We start from the raw sequence: 17,617 nt of genomic DNA on the forward strand, positions 1-17,617 counted from the left end.
TGTGCTTGAGCCAACTCCTCTGTCTTTGTCAGGTAAAGGTATCATCGATTGACACCGACAGACATTTGAGTTGCCGTACAGATCTGGAGCATGACATTTTTTGCATGATTTGTGGAGTATGATGTTTAGCAGGTAGGGAGTGGTAGGGAGATGGAGATTGGGGGGGCTATCATTGTACACACCCCACCAACACACACACACCCCTCACACCCCACCCACCCCACCACAAGGGAAGTTCAGTGAAACCCAGCAGATGCTAAGAATTCCTCATTAAAGCGCTTGTCTTCTGTCCCCCTTGGTTCTGTTTCTGTGTGTGTGTGTGTGTGTGTGTGTGTGTGTGTGTGTGTGTGTGTGTGTGTCTGTGTGCGTGTGTGCGTGTGTGTGTGTGTGTGTGTCTGCGTGCATGTGTGCGTGCTTCTCCTTCCACCCCCCTTTTGTTGTATAATTGATAATTGGTCAAAGCACGATGGAGACAAACATATGGTACTGTGCAGTACTAAAGAACTAGGCCAAGTCCGATGTGTCTGCTGCTGCTTCCGCCCCAGAGAGAGAGATGTATCGATCATGTGGTGTCAAATAACGGACACAATCTAGAGAGACCGCTTCCATCACACAGTGTCTGGTTGCACCCATAACCCTCTCTGTTTGGGTTGATTTAGGCTCAGCAGAGACATACACACGCCTCCCTCTGTCCATCCGGGAGATTCTGGGTTGATGGGTCAAATTGTACATTACTCTGCTATAAAAACCTGTGGTAATAACATTGTAATTACACCCCCTATTCCACTTGTTTAATAATGAAAAATGCTGAACTACTATGTAGTTGTAGAGCGTAAGTTTGTTGGAAATCTGCCACCTCTGGCCATCGCGGCGAAATTCACTTTAAAGTTCCAAACAACAACATCCTCCCTAACAATAATATAACCCCCCAAAATGAACATGCTGTGTCGGACATCAGCTGTTGTGTGTTGTCTGCATGCGCGTACAATTCGAAGAGGCAGCCACCAGACAAAATGGCGAATGGGTGAGTCCACTCCCCTAGAACACCCCTGGCAGTAACAACATGTTTGTATGCAAACCCAGTGTAGGGTAGGGCACTCCATTTTAGAAAGCGCTTTTTTTTTTCTAGGCTATACCGAGAGTTACTATGAATGATAATGTACCAAAGATGAGGACATCAGCATGCTACTGTTAATATCTCACTGTCACCCAGGGGAGGCTGGTAGAGGTAGACATCTGAGGATGGGCTCATTGTAATGCATGGAATGGAATGATGAATGGTATCAAACACGTGAATACATACTATATTACACTCAATCAGGTTGCACATAGCTGGATTAGTCTGTATTTTCCCCTAATTGAGGCTAGATGTTGGGGTAAGAATAGGCTGGTTCATACCAGAAACCAGGGCTAGGCATATCCTAATTACTAGATATTTCGAGACAGCTAGCTCTCATCCTCCTCTCTCTGTTTCTGTCTCTCTCTCTCTCTCTCTCTCTCTCTCTCTCTCTCACACACACACACACACACACACACACACACACACACACATAAATATTAACCCCGCTCAGCCTCCAGCCCCTGAGGGGTTAACCCTTGTGATGGTGATGATGAGCAGTGTGGGAGCTAGCGTTAGCGTCAGCTGCCGTTAGCTAGTCTACATCCCACAGGGAACTAGGGAATTCATTTAATTTGAGTCTAGAACTCTTGCTGTTAAAAACCACACTCTCAACATACGAAATACTACGAGCTGCACAGAAGAAGGAGAATTTTAAATCATGTGGAAAAAAATAGTAGTGTTTTTAGTTGGCTAGTTTGGCCTGTGGGGTTAGTTGTGTGGATGGCTGTATAATTGCCAGCTTTGACGGCAGCGTTCTCGTAATTTCAGGCATCAGAATGTGATGACGGAAGCAGAATTTAAGGCAGTTTACAATTTAAAGGTTGGGAATGGGAAGCTAGAGGATGTTTGGTTTCGCTTTCTGTAAAGATTAAAAGGAAACTGTGCTAAAAGCCATTAACGTAGAACCATTAAGATGGATACTGCCGCTTCCCCCTTACTTAGACAGAGATTTAACTGGATCAAAAGAATGAGAGGCAGAAGAGATTTAGATGACCATATGATGTATTTATTTGGTTTATATTAGTCCCACATGAAGCTGTAAAGCATTGAGTGGCAAGACAACAGCAGATTTCAATATGTGAGAGAAATGTTGAGGTCTTTTACAGACACAAACACACACATTAACATGTGTGCCGCTGATGAACATGCGTGTGGCGTGTGGCTCTTATTTCCACTGTTTCTTCTCGTAGTCCCAGTGATAGGCGAACCCGTGGACCGGGTTGACCCTCATATCAATCATCCTCTGGGTCTGCTTCTCTACCCAATCAGCAGACAGGGTGTGAGGAACGTCACCAAACACTGTAGGAAAGAGAGAGAGGGACATGGGTGTTACTATGTATGTTACTATGTAACCCTAACTATAAAAAATTCAACGACAAAAGCTTACCAAGATGCTTTGCATTGGACAAGACATTTATGTGGTCTAGACATTTCTAAAAATGACATACACTCACCAAACACTTTATTAGAAACACCTGTACACCTTCTCATTCATGCAATTATCTAATCAGCCAATCGTGTGGCAGCAGTGCAATGCATAAAATCCTGCAGATACGGGCCAGCAGCTTCAGGTAATGTTCACATCAACCATCAGAATGGGGAAAAAATGTGATCTCACGGAAATGCCTTGTTGATGAGAGAGGTCAACGGAGAATGGCCAGACTGGTTCAAGCTCACGGAAAGGCTACGGTAACTCAGATAACCACTCAAAAATGTACAATTGTGGTAAGCAGAAAATCATCTTAGAATGTACAACACGTCGAACCTTGAGGCGGATGAGCTACAACAGCAGAAAGCCACATCAGGTTCCACTTCTGTCAGCAAAGAACAGAACTGGACAGTTGAAGACTGGAAAAACATAGCCTGGTCTGATGAATCTCGATTTCTGCTGAGGCACACAGACGGTAGGGTCAGAATTTGGAGCCAACAGAATGAATCCATGGACCCAACCTGCCTTGTGTCAACAGTCCAAGCTGGTGGAGGTGGTGTAATGGTGTGGGGAATGTTTTCTTGGCACACTTTAATACCAATCAATCATCGCTTGAATGCCACAGCCTATTTGAGTATTGTTGCTGACCATGTGCATCCCTTCATGGCCACAATTTACCCATCTTCTAATGGCTACTTCCTGCATGATAATGCACCATGTCACAAAGCAAAAGTCATCTCAAACTGGTTTCATGAACGTGACAATGAGTTCAGTGTTCTTCAGTTGCCTTCCCAGTCACCAGATCTGAATCCAATAGAACACCTTTGGGATGTGGTAGAACGGGAGATTCACAGCTTGAAAGTGCACCTGAAAAATCAGCAGGAATTGCATGATGCAATCATGTCATCATGGATCAAAGGAATGTTTCCAACATCTTGTGGAATCAATGCCACGAAGAATTGAGGCTGTTTTGAGAGCAAACCCAGGATTAGTATGGTGTTCCTGATAAAGTGCTCGGTGAGTGTAGAACGACTGCTGAAATGAAATCATAGATGTCATCGTTTTAGATGAGAGCTCCTCGATGGTACCCCACATGACACCATAGAGAGAACATACCCTATGGCCTGGAGTGTGAGAGAAACCACTGATGTAACCTTCCCCAGATAGTCATGAGGTAAGTACTTGAGGTAGGTTCTTACGACATGAGGTAAGGCCTAATGACATGAGGTAGGTACTAAATGTACTAGATATACAAAGGCTACGGACATGACATGACAATAAAAGAGAGAGAACAACGTCTCCAAAACTACTCGTAAATGTTTCAATGGCTTACTTATCTCAGGTGACCAACACACGGTGCACACACTGTGAGCGGGGAGTGAAGGGAAGTGAGGGTACATAAAGCATCAGTGACAATTAAACACAGGTGCAGGTAAGTCCGAAAGACCGTCAGGCTTGATTTTTTTTTACCCCAGATGGTAGGAGATGGTGAAATGGAAGCGAGTGAAAGACAGCGCCCACCTGGCCTGGCGTGAGTTGAGCCATTTGGCCCTCTGGATGTACACCAGGTTCTTATGATCCGGATGCGTGGCGCCCTCCAGCCAGTGTCTCCACTCCTCCAGCGTGAGTTTAACTGCCAGCAGCTCGTGGTTCCCCACATCGTAATTCTGTTCCGTCAGCAAGAGCTGGCGCGAAAAGAACGCACAGGGATGAGTCTTATTATCCAAAGGAAACCGCTGGGACAAAACTGCCCCCACTGCAATGTCCGAGGCGTCCACTTCCACCACGAAAGGCAGAGAGGGGTCAGGGTGCACCAGGACAGGTGCCGAGGTGAAGCGCCGCTTAAGCGCCCTCCGCCTCCGGAGACCAGGAGAAGGGAAAAGGGCTCTTCCGCGTGTGGACTGTCAGGGGGGCAGCAAGAGGACTAAAATTCCGGTTGAAACGTCTATAAAAGTTTGCAAACCCCAGGAAACGTTCCACCTGCTTCACCGAGGAGGGTTGGGGCCAGTCCAGCACCCCACGTACCTTGGCGGGGTCCATCTGGAGGTGTCCCTTGGTCATGATGAACCCCAGGAAGGTGATGGTGTTGACGTGGAATTCACATTTTTCAGCCTTGACAAAGAGACGATGTTCCAAGAGGCACTGGAGGACCAAACTAACGTGCTGCTTGTGTTGGGCGATGAAAATGAGGATGTCGTCCAAGTAAACGAAGACACAGTGGTTGAGTAGGTCCCTGAGCACGTCGTTCACCAATGTCTGGAACACCTCAGGCGCGTTCACGAGGCCGAAGGGCGTGACCCCACTAGTGACCCCACGAGTATTAAAGGCTGTTTTCCACTAATCTCCCTCCCTGATGTAACATTATTTGGTATGGGACCCTGTTCCTGAAATAAGAATGTCATGGAAATGGTGAAAGTCACCTCTATAGGCGCCTGAGGCAGAGGGCCTAGGGTGTGTGGTGGGGGTGGGGAGGGGGTGTCATGTTGGGGAGATAAAGGCCTGAGAAACCCACCCAACATCTTTGCTCTTCCAAACACGGTACACAGTAACTATCCCTCCTAGTAACGCGTATCTAGGGAGGAACTCTTTTTCCTGTTCCCTAATTAGGAGGAGGGCGCCCTTCAGCGCTGCACACACCCTGCTAGTCAAGTCCCGACTGGAGGGATTCACCCCCCCCCTCGCTCTCTCTCTCCTTTACTACCTCTTCCTTTTTTTTTTGATTTCCTTTTAATTCCCCTTTGTTTCATTTGCTCTCACTCTGTCACACTGTATCCACTTCCCTCTCTCTTTCTCCAAAAGTTTTTCCCCCTTTTCCCAGACTTTCTAGTTTTTAAATGTGTAGTGAGAAAGATGAATTAGGACGCATAGTTATTGTTTCCGAGAATTCTTAAAGTGACAATGACGTTGACCATCAAGGCTTGTTATGATAGAAATGTAAAAAAAAATAATGTCGTCTCACTGGATTCAGAGAAAAAAATATATATATGATCCATTTTATTGATCTAATCTTCTATCTGTATTTCGACTCTCTGCTTCAGCATGGTTGATTTTGTGTCGCGTAAACCAGGAGGGGACCGCGCTCAGAGAGGCCAAACTAGACGCTCGGCACAGAGCAAGAGCCCCTGGGGTTTCTCTCCCTGTACTGCACACACACACACACACACACACACACACACACACACACACACACACACACACAGCCTTGAACCTGGCCCATCACCATGGTAGGGTGAGAGCCAGAGGGCTGGGTGGGTCTGGTGGGATTCTACTAAAACCCTGACTCAAACACCTCCAGTCTTTTACTCTTTTACTGCGTTTCTCTAACCCTCCTCCTGCCTTGCTAACACAGTCATTTAATTATTCCAGCTTGTAGAGAGAGTGAGAGAGAGAGAGAGAGAGAGAGAGAGAGAGAGAGAGAGAGCGCACTGCAGGTGAAAAGACTGTCTGAGACTGACATACAACATCACAACCTTCTGGATCTAAGACATGCTTTTGACACACACACACACGCACACACACACACACACACACACACACACACACACACACACACACAGACACATCAAATCTGCCCAACATATCTGATGTATCTAGCCAGATTTGGGTGGGGAGGGGGTGGGGGGTTATGGAATTGAATGTATGTGTTTAGTGTATATGTTTTCAGAGAAATTAATCTTTGGATGACGATGCTATTCTATCCTATTGTCATGATACCCACCGTAGGCTCTCTGCCACCAGACCAGCAGGCCACTGAGACCCAGCAAGAAGAAGACTCCGCCCACAACCGTTTTCCACTCACTGGACCCCTGCCTCATCTCTGCATAGGTCAACTCATGGGTCAGACGATACACTGGACAGAGAGAGAGAGAGAGAGAGAGAGAGAGAGAGAGAGAGAGAGAGAGAGAGAGAGAGAGAGAGAGAGAGAGATGCACCATTTCAACAGAATAAAACAGTGCATCCATAAAGTGAGTTTACAATGCCCCCTTGTGGCTGAATTGCGATAACTACACACTTCAGTTTAATATTCATCGGTCCGCAAAATGTTTCATGTGGCCTTATAATACAAGTGATATCAATACCAAATGTTGTGGGGGGGGTTGCCTCTAAAATAGGACGGTAAACCAGTGATAACACTGTAAATCAACAGAACGATCAGGAAAAAGAAAACTCCGTTATCCAGCAGCTCGCATGTACAACGGGAGAAGGGAGAAAATAAATGGTCTGTACATGCCAGTTTCTCCTCCTTGGTGAGTTTGGTCCAGGATCCCTTCTCCTTCTCCTTCAGCTGCTTTTGCTCGCCGTTGAGGCTCTGCACGAACGGAACATCTGGGAGGGGCGTGTCCAGGCGGCAGTTATACTGAGGCACGGTGCAGTCAAGCACATCTGCTGTGATACCTGTGAACAGAGAGACACACAGACAGAAAGACAGCCCATACAGTAACTCATACTATCATGGCCACCTTATCACCCCCTGCTTTCAATTGGCTCATTCATCCCCTCTCGTCTCCCCTGCAACTTCCCTCCAAGTTGTTGCTGCAAAACAGAACAACTTACCTGATAAAAAATAAGGGGTAAATACAACATTAACAAATAAACCCATAACTTTATGGCTATAATCTCGGAACCCAGAAACCTAGTGAGACTAACCTGGCTATAGCTAATATGGCTATAGCTCGCACTATACACAAATATAAGATATGATCAACTTTATTGTCTCTGAAGCGAAATGTGTCTTGAACAGATGAAAGTGCTGCTGCTCACACATCAATAAAAACAAAGGATATACACATAACGCATAATGCAAATCATATGGCCAATAGTACAATTAAATTACCCTATGATTTGTATTATGTGTTATGTAAGCCAATAACCAAGAATGTTCATTTTTCGTAACATGAATGCCTAATTCTCCGCCTACTAAGTGAAAGGCCTCTTAAGCCGGACGGGCCCAAATTCTGCTTTAATGTGATTATTAATTTGATTATTGTTTACTTTATCTCCTTGTCCTGTGTAGTACGTCATTCTGAACTATGATCTGAGCATATCCACACAAAACCTCAAGGTGTTACCTACCTGGCATCTGACCATCATATTTCTAATGTTATAAGCAGTTTAGTTTGGGTCTGGTTTTTAGGCGGAAATTAGTGAAATAGGGCATTCATTTTAAGAGGTTAATACAGTCAATGGCATTAGCCCTGGCTCTACCGGACAAAGAGAGTCACCCTCTGCCGCCCATCCAGCCCAGCAGCCACGGACTCCACCGGCACACCCCGCCTCCAACAACCGTATAAACACAGAATTCGATACCCATATTGACCGCCTCCAACGACCTTATACCACGCTTGGCTGGAGGCCAGGAGTGAGTGGCATGTGACACCCGTTATCTGTCTCTCCATAGCAACAAGTGTCGTTTGACGGCTTAATCATCAGTAAGATCAACTTGACCGAACTATACACGTTATGTCTGTCACTCCATTGTAAGGTTGAAATTTAACTATTTGGTTATATGTATAATTTTAGAAATGCCACTAATGCCACCATTTGGCTAGTTTCCATGTGCGCATCTTTCAGAGGGTGTTTTGGATGACATTGTTACCTTTGCTGGGGGCTGCTCCCGCGGTGCTGGTGGACGACACCTGTCTCCACATCCCGAGTCTCAGCCCACGCACCAGTGATCGAGATGTCAACATCTGGAGACGCAAACTCGCAAAGGTGGTTTGGACATATATGGACACTTACAACGATTAGAACAATAATATTCGCACACAATAAGGCTGTGCATAGCCTACGTGACACAAGGGGTTTGTTGTACAATCAATTTAAAGTGAAATAATGTAATTAACAAACATAGCCTGAGGGGTTGGATAGGCCATGTACATGTTATTACATTCACAAGGAGGCACGTGCATGAGATAGACTTGACAATACTGTTACACCCAAACAATGTGGTGACATGACTGTTTTAACTGAAGCCAATTTGCACTTCTCTGTCAATTTCCGACTTTCGATTTCACATCGAAACCCGTAGCCTAGATCTTATTGTATACATACACATATGCCAAAAAACACAATAATTAGACTTTTTAAATGTTTCTGAACATATTGTTACCTGAAAGATGAGCACAGTCAGTACAGAATTCACGTCTGTTAAACTGAACTAAATTGTTCCAATAAACAACTTGTCATGTGGCTAAGGTCTGATTACTGTATTGTACTGTATATCCATTCGGGTAATATAAACTGATCCTAGTATAAAGTTGTAAGGTATAAAGTTCACTACTAAGTACAATTGTTTGAGAGTGAGAGTGAGAGTGAACTTCATGTATATTTGTCAATAATTAGGTCTGTGTAATTTTCAGACAGATTAAATGATAGATTTACCTTTCTCTTTTATCCTTCCTTATTTGTCTGTGGTGTGCGCCTACGTGCTTTCTCTGTTGTAGCGCATGGACCATTTATAATTGCCTCTGACACAAGTCAGGTGCCCTTCACTATCAGTAGAAACAACCAATGAGAAGCGTTCAACTCCAACTCAAATGATTCTGCTTAATCCCAACCTTTTTGTCGTGACAGTGCTCGTGTCTTTATCAGTAACACACCTTGTAAGATACTGAACAACAATCTGTGTATTGCAAATTAAGTGTGATGGGCTTTTGAGAAAGTGTATAATTGCGCGTATTATTGCGTACGGGTAGACCCGGGTAGACCGCACAGACAGTCGGCTGTCGCATCGTGACACTGCTGACACGCATCTCATGTGATTTCATTTGAGAATGAAATACCGAATTCGTAAAACTGAATTGGAAGGATTAAAACACTGATGACCAAATTAGTAATTCAATGAATTGCCTGTGCACATCCCCAAAGGATAGCCTACAACCACTGCACAGGAGGCACACGCATACTTCAATAGCAGAACAATATATTATATATTGTATAAATGTATGTATAGTCAACTGTTCCTAGTTGAATATAACATGTCCCTAGTTGGTGTGTCCAAATAGTTCCTATATTTACAAGAGGGCACATGTATGAGATACCTCTATAGGTCACAAGTCAGGTGCCCCTCACTATCAGTGGAAACAACCAATAAGAAACGTTCAGGAACCACTCCAACTCAAATGATTCTGCTCAATCCCAAGTGTTTATCATGACAGTGGTCGTGTCTTTATCAGTAACACACCTTGTATGATAGTAGACGTTTCTACAACAGTCTGTGTATTGGTGTACACGTCTTGTTCCAAACATACCCTCTGACCTTGTTTTGAAACAAAGACTATACAGAGCAGTTGAGGGAGATTCAGAAAATCAGTATGGTTTATTACTTTTCTCAAACAGCATATTCAAAAAATCACGACAGAAATCTACAGTAGGTCTGTGTATAACCATGACAGACAGTGTCCTTACCATGCCTGTGCTGTACTGTATTTAAATGGAGAAACGCCTCATCACATAATATAATATACACTCCACAATCAAAATGACATGAACAGAAATCTGTAAGTATTACAAAGATTATGATTACACTTGAGTTCACAGAAAAAATAGACATCTCTCTGGCACTTGTAGTTCCTCAGTATGAACGTTTGTCTACATTTACAGTACCATGGTTACAGAGTACAAGATATGTCTGGACATGATGCACTGTAGGCCTATATACTGTTCTTTAGGCCTATATATTGTACTGTAGGCCTATATACTGTCCTGTGTACAGTTGGCAGCTGCTGCTTCTTCTATTGCATTGAACAACCAATGTCACCACCATACTTGGGACACTGGGAATTTCCCTCTCCTCCACCATCTTCAAAATAGTAGTTTAACACAAAAAGGTCTATTAAAAAATAAATAGATAAATCTATCTTTACAGCATCATTTCAAATCAAGACAGCAAGAAAATAAAAATAAAAACACAGAGCTAAAATTTGATTAGAGTGAAAATAATCTGTTTCAGCAAATCAACAGGAGTGATAGATCGACACGTCCATGACTGGAACATGGGTTTGGTTTGTGATCGGCTCACATTCAGTTGAAAACATTTAAACAGTCTCTCTGTCAGCCAATGACGAGCCACCATGGGCGGTGAGCTCCACCCACACAACCATGTGCTAAATAAAGTCAAACTCTGAGTGGAGGCGGCATGCTTCTGATAAAGCCTTAGAGCACATACCCTGCAACAAAAAATAAATAAACCAACCCTAATAGTGGAGGTGAAGACCACAGACATGCATGCTGAATTCCAAAATCAACTTTTTATAGATCTGAGAGGCTTGGATAGGTGTAAATCAAATGGTAGTAGCTAATTATTCATGAATTTTGCCCTCTGATAGGCTGGATGAAATATTCACCATGTTGATTCCAACTATCCAATCCTCTCAGATCTCCAGGAGTGTCGAGGGGGGAGGGGCTAGTGATCCCTGATTGGTCCAGGGGGGTCCGTTACTTCTGTGACCTGTCTCTCATCACAGCAAATTACTCATCAGGTACCTGGCTCTCAGAGTGCCACCCCTCCGCTGCACCACCCAATCAGAACTGTTCCTGAGCCTGGCCAATACCAATACCAATACGCCTGGGGCCTGGTCCCGCCTCTCCTCTTTGCGAACTTCCTCTCGCGGCATCATGTCACAGCAGATCAGTCACTGCGAGTAGACTCCGCCTCCAACATTACTCAAGCTCCTCCTCCACTTCAGGCTTAGGAATCACCTCCGCCTCCGCCTCAGTCTCTACCTCCACCTCTCCTTTCATCTCCACCTCTCCCTCTCCCTCTAGCTCTACCTCTTCAGTTTCTGTTTTAGGTTCTACCTCTTCAGTTTCTGCTTTAGGTTCTACCTCTTCACTTTCTGTTTTAGGTTCTACCTCTTCAGTTTCTGTTTTAGGTTCTACCTCCTCAGTTTCTGCTTTAGGTTCTACCTCTTCAGTTTCTGCTTTAGGTTCTACCTCCTCAGTTTCTGCTTTAGGTTCTACCTCTTCAGTTTCTGCTGTAGGTTCTACCTCCTCAGTTTCTGTCTCCTCTGTTGCTTCTACCTCTGCATTTAACTCTGCCTCAACTTCAGCTTCCAATTCTGCCTCCGCTTCTGTTTCCGTCTTTCGTTCCACATCTGCCTCTGGTTCTACTGGTTCCACCTCTGGTTCCATAACTACTTCTGGGAATGTTTCCGGTTGGTTCTCTTTCCTGCCGATCCCTGGAGACAGAGAGAGAGGAGAGCTTGGTATTGTGAAGGAACAGTTTGACAGGCTCTGAATATACAATGTAATATGTATGAGCCCCGATTCATGCATATTAAACTAATCACACTCAACCTCTCCTGAGAGGCAGGGTGAAGGCTGTGTACCTGCGGGTGTCAACACCAGAGCTTGCAGGATGTCGGACAGGGAGACGATGCCGACGATGCTGGCGTTCTCATCAACCACCACCAGTCTGTGGACCTGTGTATGTGTGTGTGTGGGGGGGGGGGGGGGGGAGACCATCAATATACCAAGGTCTGCAGCTCTTATTGTGTGCATGTGTGTGTGTGTGTGCGCGTGCGTGTGTGTGCTTCTCACCTCTGCTTTGACTATCCTGTCCACGATGGTCTCCAGTGTCTCCAGTCTGTTACACTTCATGACTCCCTCAAAGTACTGGGAGCGATGTCTGAGGGCCTGAGTCACCGAGATGTCCAGGTTGTTGTAGGTCTTCTCAGCTGCCAGGTTCTGCGCACACAAGCAGAATGAATCATCATAGTAGAATCACGTTGTTCTAGTTTCTAGATTCACGTGGAATCATCTGGTCATGTTCACCAAACACCAGGGGGGGCTGGTGAATGTAGAAATCAGAGGATGGGCTCATTGTAATGCATGGGATGGAATAAGAAATGGTCTTCCAATTCCTCATCCCATGCATTACAATGAGCCATCCTCCGATTTCTATCTTGACCAGCCTCGCCTGCCATACAACCTATCATAGAATTAGAAGAGGAATATTATTACAGAGTAAATGCTACATCATATTGCAATAGGGTATCTGTTGTTTTAGACTTTGTCTATCAAAGAATCACTGTATGTCTCAGTCAGTCAGTGCTTTGTTCAACAGGGTGATTAACTAGAGTAAGAAAGAGAGAACTTACTATGACATCAAATTTGGAATAAATATCCACGACTTTTCCTGAAAAGACATAAAAAATAAACATTCAGCGTATCCACCCATCTACAACTTAACCATCAGCTCTGTCTGCACGCATGCACACCCCTACCTGACTCGTCCACCACAGGCAGTGCAGACACCCTTCTATCTACAAAGATGTTGAGGGCTTTGATGATGGGTGTATCGGGGTGGATGAAGGCGATGTTGCTGTAGGTACCAATGCTCAGTTCCTCCAGAGTCTGCTTCATAAATGCTGGCTTGGGCATTTCACACACCTGGAGCACACAGACAGACGCACACACACACACACGGACGGACACACACACACACAGTTAGATACACACACCCACACACACACACACACACATGAATCTTGTACCAAATCTGTCTATATGTCTATTGAACTGTATATGATCTATGAGGATTGACTTACAAAGAGCTGCAGGAACTTGAGGATCCTCTTGTGTGTGAGGATGTAGAGGGCATTTCCGCTAACCGGGTCGATGACGGGCAGCCGGTGGATCTTGTTTTTGATCAGAGAGTGCACCGCGTCAAAGATACTGACAAAGAGGAGAGGAGAGGGTTAACATTAGAACAGGAAAGTGTTGAAAGAAAACAATACATAACATTCTAATTGTTATAAATAATGAATCCCCATGGCAGTCAGTCAGATAAAGCTGCTGTGTGTGTGTTCCTCCACCAGGAGGCGGAAGAGCGCAACAATGCCACAACCAGACCAGAGGAGTGAGAGAGTGGGCCAGACAGTGGGGGTTACAGTACAACAGTGGTTCTCAAAGGAAAAAGGGGTCCCAGGGGGGGCGGGTCCTCAGCAAGGTGGTGATAGAACTGACTTACTTTCACTCATATTTTACTGAAAAGTGTAGATTAAAATGGCTAGAAGAGGAGAGAAAGAGGAGGAGGAAGGAGAGAAAGAGGCAGACATATGGAGGGAGAGTGCTACACCTTCCCCCGGGGAAATCTAGGAGCATACATGCTCTTTATAGGAAGCCTGTTCACTGCGCCGCCATCTTGGCGAAGCCTCTTTGGATTTTTCAATAAGGAGACCAATGCTGTTTTGTTTTTTTAGACAGGTCGCCTATAGATGGGTGGGTTGGCGACGTCACGTTAAAAGTGCGCGCACATACCTGGGTCAAAAGGCAGTTGTATTATGTCTGGCCATTTGGTCATGTCCAACACCCATTATTGGTCAGGGGTTTGATCTGGCAAACGTTGATGAGTTGTAGTTTATTAAGATAATCGGTTCATTAACCACAGTTCAAGCCGCTACCATCCTCAAGGTAGTCACGAGAATGACAAGACGACCCCACCTCCCCTCCCCCGGCCCCATACAAGTTGCAAAAGGTTTGAGTTACAGATTGGCGATCAAAATGTCAGACATGGTTACTATACAGTGAAAAGACTGTGAATTATTCAAGTGTCGTTGAGTAAAGTTTCTTTTTGTGTGGTCATTTGATTATTAAAAGTTGTTTTTAATGTCTTAAAAAGACACTTTATTTGGCTCTGTCCTAGCCTTCCTAGCCTCCTGCTCTAGTCTCACACGGGCATTGCTAGAGAAACAGCACGAGGAAGACAAGATCCTAGCAACGCAAACCTAGCAACGACAACTGTCAGTAACGCTCATCCATAACTGTGTGGTAATTGGTCAGAAATGTAGGACTAGTGGGACGAACGCCATCTTCCCCTTCAAGGGAGTGGCACATCTGTCGTATATACAATCTCTTATACAAGGAATATATGTATAACACTCTGTAACAGTCCATTACTTTACCTCTAAAGAGAGAGAGGGGGTTGGGGGGGTTAGTGTTAGGGTTGGGGGGGTTTAGTGTTAGGGTTGGTTGGGGTGTCTTACCTTGCATTAGGAGTGATGTTCACTAGGGGCTTAAACGTCTCCTGCAGGTAGAGCTCTGGAGAGTACAACAGAAAAGTATTCGATACAACACAACAACAATTTGTCTTTGACTTCATAGTGAGATAACATTAAGCATAATACAACACACACACATATTAACACACCACTAAATCCAACTGGCCCGGTATACAAGAATTGCAGAAAGCCCCTGTAACCTAAGCCCTGTAGCCCTGTAACCTAAGCCCTGTAGCCCTGTAACCTAACCCCTGTAGCCCTGTAACCTAACCCCTGTAGCCCTGTAACCTAACCCCTGTAGCCCTGTAACCTAAGCCCTGTAGTCCTGTAGCCTAACCTCTGTAGCCCTGTAACCTAACCCCTGTAGCCCTGTAACCTAACCCCTGTAGCCCTGTAACCTAAGCCCTGTAGTCCTGTAACCTAAGCCCTGTAGCCCTGTAACCTAACCCCTGTAGCCCTGTAACCTAACCCCTGTAGTCCTGTAACCTAACCCCTGTAGCCCTGTAACCTAACCCCTGTAGCCCTGTAACCTAACCCCTGTAGCCCTGTAACCTAACCCCTGTAGTCCTGTAACCTAACCTCTGTAGCCCTGTAACCTAACCCCTGTAGCCCTGTAACCTAACCCCTGTAGCCCTGTAACCTAACCCCTGTAGCCCTGTAACCTAAGCCCTGTAGCCCTGTAACCTAAGCCCTGTAGTCCTGTAACACACTCCCCCATACCTCTCCATGTCTCTATCTTGTGTTCCTCCAGCTCGTAGATTTGGACCTGAAACAGACATTCACCCATCAGGCACTGACCTTTGAGATCTTAAACACACTGCCATCCAAATATTTACACTCGCACACAAACACAAACACACACACACACACACACACACACACACACACACACACACACACACGGTCCCTCGTAGCGGTAGTAGAGGATGACTTCAGTAAGCCTGCAAGGTCACTGAGGTATCAGTGGAGTAAAGAAGCTCCTCCCTCTCACCAGTGATAATCCTCCACTTGAACTTCAGTTGAATGAGGTCATGCTGACAGAATAGAATACAGTGTTACGGGTGGGGTCGCACTTCCCAATGTGAACCCTAGGTGTCTCCCTCCGGCCGCCCTCTGTGCTGCCTCACTCACTCACTCCCTCACTCATCATGGCGTCGAGAGAGGATGCACAAGAGGAGGTCAACTCCCGGCGTGTCTCCCCGAATCCCAGCCAGTCCAGAGCCTACTCGCCGTCCCTCTACCCCCAGGAGAGCCCATGCAGTTGAGAGGGATACGTCTCTCCAGAGAGGAGAGGCAATGCCACCTGCGCGAGGACACTGCCTATACTGCGGGCGATCAGGACATGTCTGTGCCATGTCAAAGCCATGATGGCTTTCAAGCCTCTGCAGGGGGCCCGGATCTTCACCAAGCTGGATCTCCGCAACACATACAATCTGGTGAGATTCAGGAAGGGTGTCAGCCTTCAACACTCCTACTGGCCACTACGAGTACCCTTCGGCCTCGCGAATGCGCCTGCGGTGTTCCGGGAACTGGAGAACGACGTGCTCCAGGACCTACTCGACCACCGTATTTTTGTGTACTTGGACGACATCCTCATCTTCTCCAACACGAGCAGCACATTTGGTTGGTCCTCCAGTGCCTCTTGGACCGTTTTTCAAAGGCAGCCCACTTCATTCCCCTCCCCAAACTCCTGTCTGCCCGGGAGACTGCTAAGCTGGTGGTGCAGCACATTTAAAGTAAAGATCCTTTTATTTTTCTATTTCTGCCTACTTATCTGCCTCATTTATATGCACCGCACCTGGGTCCGCTCATCCTACTCAAAAACGTACAATACACTATGATAAGATATTTAATCAGTCAGTCATCATGGGCATAAGTGTGGCAGTAGATGATACTGCCAGTGACTCTCTGAAGAACAGAACAGGGATATTTATAGCCAGACTACTATAGGCTGGCACAGCTACTGTGATATGCCTAGCTATAAGCAGGGTGTGTGTGTATGTGTGTGTGTGTGTGTGTGTGTGTGTGTGTGTGTGTGTGTGTGTGTGTGTGTGTGTGTGTGTGGTGCTGCTACACCACATGACCTATTAATGCTGATGTGTCTCCACTCTGCTATGAAGCCTGATGTTCCAGAACGTCCATTATACAACGGGTTGAAACAAGCATTGTGATTGGCCGAGAGCCATTCAAAGCTGTGATTTAATAACGATAATGTCACGGTTAAATCACCAGTTATGATATTTATACGCTGCAGTAGATTTGTGTATCAGGTTCCCAAGATAATTTTGGGAACTATATTTCTCAGTGCAGAGCTGAAACCAGCTTGACATCTATCAAAATTAATACTTAAACACGAAATAAATAATTAAAGCATTTTTTTCAGATTTTGTTGCGTAACCATTGTATAAAAGGAAAAATGGCCTTGATTTATCATCAATATTGTCACTTGGTGGAGGGTTTCCAGCTGTGCGTCGTGCCTAACACTAATATTGACGATAAATCACAGCCTCAAGGGCATTTTTACTGTCCTGTACATAACACACACACACACACACACACACACACACACACACACACACACACACACACACACACACACACACACACACACACACACACACACAGGCTTTACTATAATAACCCCCAATCACCTACCATGGGTGACTTATAGTATCTATGGAGGATGTTGATGAAGTCTGTGATGGTCAACATTCCTGGATAGAGAGAAAGAGAGAGATGGGGGTTCTTGTTACATGATGTTGTTGTCTCAGCATAATATGTGCACTCAAGTACCTATTGGCAAAGGAACATAGTGGAGAGTGAGTGAGAGAGAGAGAGATGGGGGCAACGCTTGAATCTCTCTCTCTCTCTCTCTCTCTCTCTCTCGTCAGAAAACAGCCTAGAGCTGAGAAGGGACAGTGAAGTGGATGAGGGGTCTATTCGCGGCACAGACCATCTGCACACGCACGCCCGCTTACGCATGCACGCACACAGGTTTTGATACCATTCCTCATTCAATTCCAAGCATTATGGAATGAGCCCATCCCTCTGATTTCTACCTCCACC

At 45.4% G+C, this 17,617-nt stretch overlaps 2 protein-coding genes across 3 annotated transcripts in view; both read right to left on the bottom strand.

The window, feature by feature from the left end:
* Positions 1–2,116: 2,116 nt before the first annotated feature.
* On the bottom strand, positions 2,117–8,996 carry cox4i1l (cytochrome c oxidase subunit 4I1, like). The gene is made up of 5 exons (XM_083684401.1): positions 8,931–8,996; positions 8,146–8,239; positions 6,777–6,944; positions 6,268–6,399; positions 2,117–2,419 (listed from the first exon to the last, which is right to left on the bottom strand). Exons 2-5 carry the CDS (start codon positions 8,237–8,239, stop codon positions 2,286–2,288), a joined length of 528 nt encoding a protein of 175 aa, XP_083540527.1. The 5' UTR covers positions 8,931–8,996; the 3' UTR covers positions 2,117–2,285.
* Positions 8,997–9,838: 842 nt separating this feature from the next.
* Positions 9,839–17,617, bottom strand: part of LOC310803863 (5'-AMP-activated protein kinase subunit gamma-2-like) — a 39,990-nt gene continuing 32,211 nt past the window's right edge. For both annotated transcript variants that reach the window (XM_083668809.1, XM_083668810.1), the window contains exons 8-16: positions 17,207–17,265; positions 15,272–15,317; positions 14,537–14,591; positions 13,100–13,226; positions 12,776–12,941; positions 12,650–12,687; positions 12,090–12,236; positions 11,879–11,972; positions 9,839–11,728 (exon numbers count right to left, since the gene is read on the bottom strand). In XM_083668809.1, the coding sequence (XP_083524935.1) occupies positions 11,211–11,728; positions 11,879–11,972; positions 12,090–12,236; positions 12,650–12,687; positions 12,776–12,941; positions 13,100–13,226; positions 14,537–14,591; positions 15,272–15,317; positions 17,207–17,265 (1,250 nt within the window). In that variant the 3' untranslated portion in view covers positions 9,839–11,210. The remainder of the gene's footprint in view (positions 11,729–11,878; positions 11,973–12,089; positions 12,237–12,649; positions 12,688–12,775; positions 12,942–13,099; positions 13,227–14,536; positions 14,592–15,271; positions 15,318–17,206; positions 17,266–17,617) is intronic.

This window comes from Argentina silus, assembly GCF_951799395.1.
Source record: "Argentina silus genome assembly, chromosome: 1".
Classification (NCBI taxonomy): domain Eukaryota; kingdom Metazoa; phylum Chordata; class Actinopteri; order Argentiniformes; family Argentinidae; genus Argentina; species Argentina silus.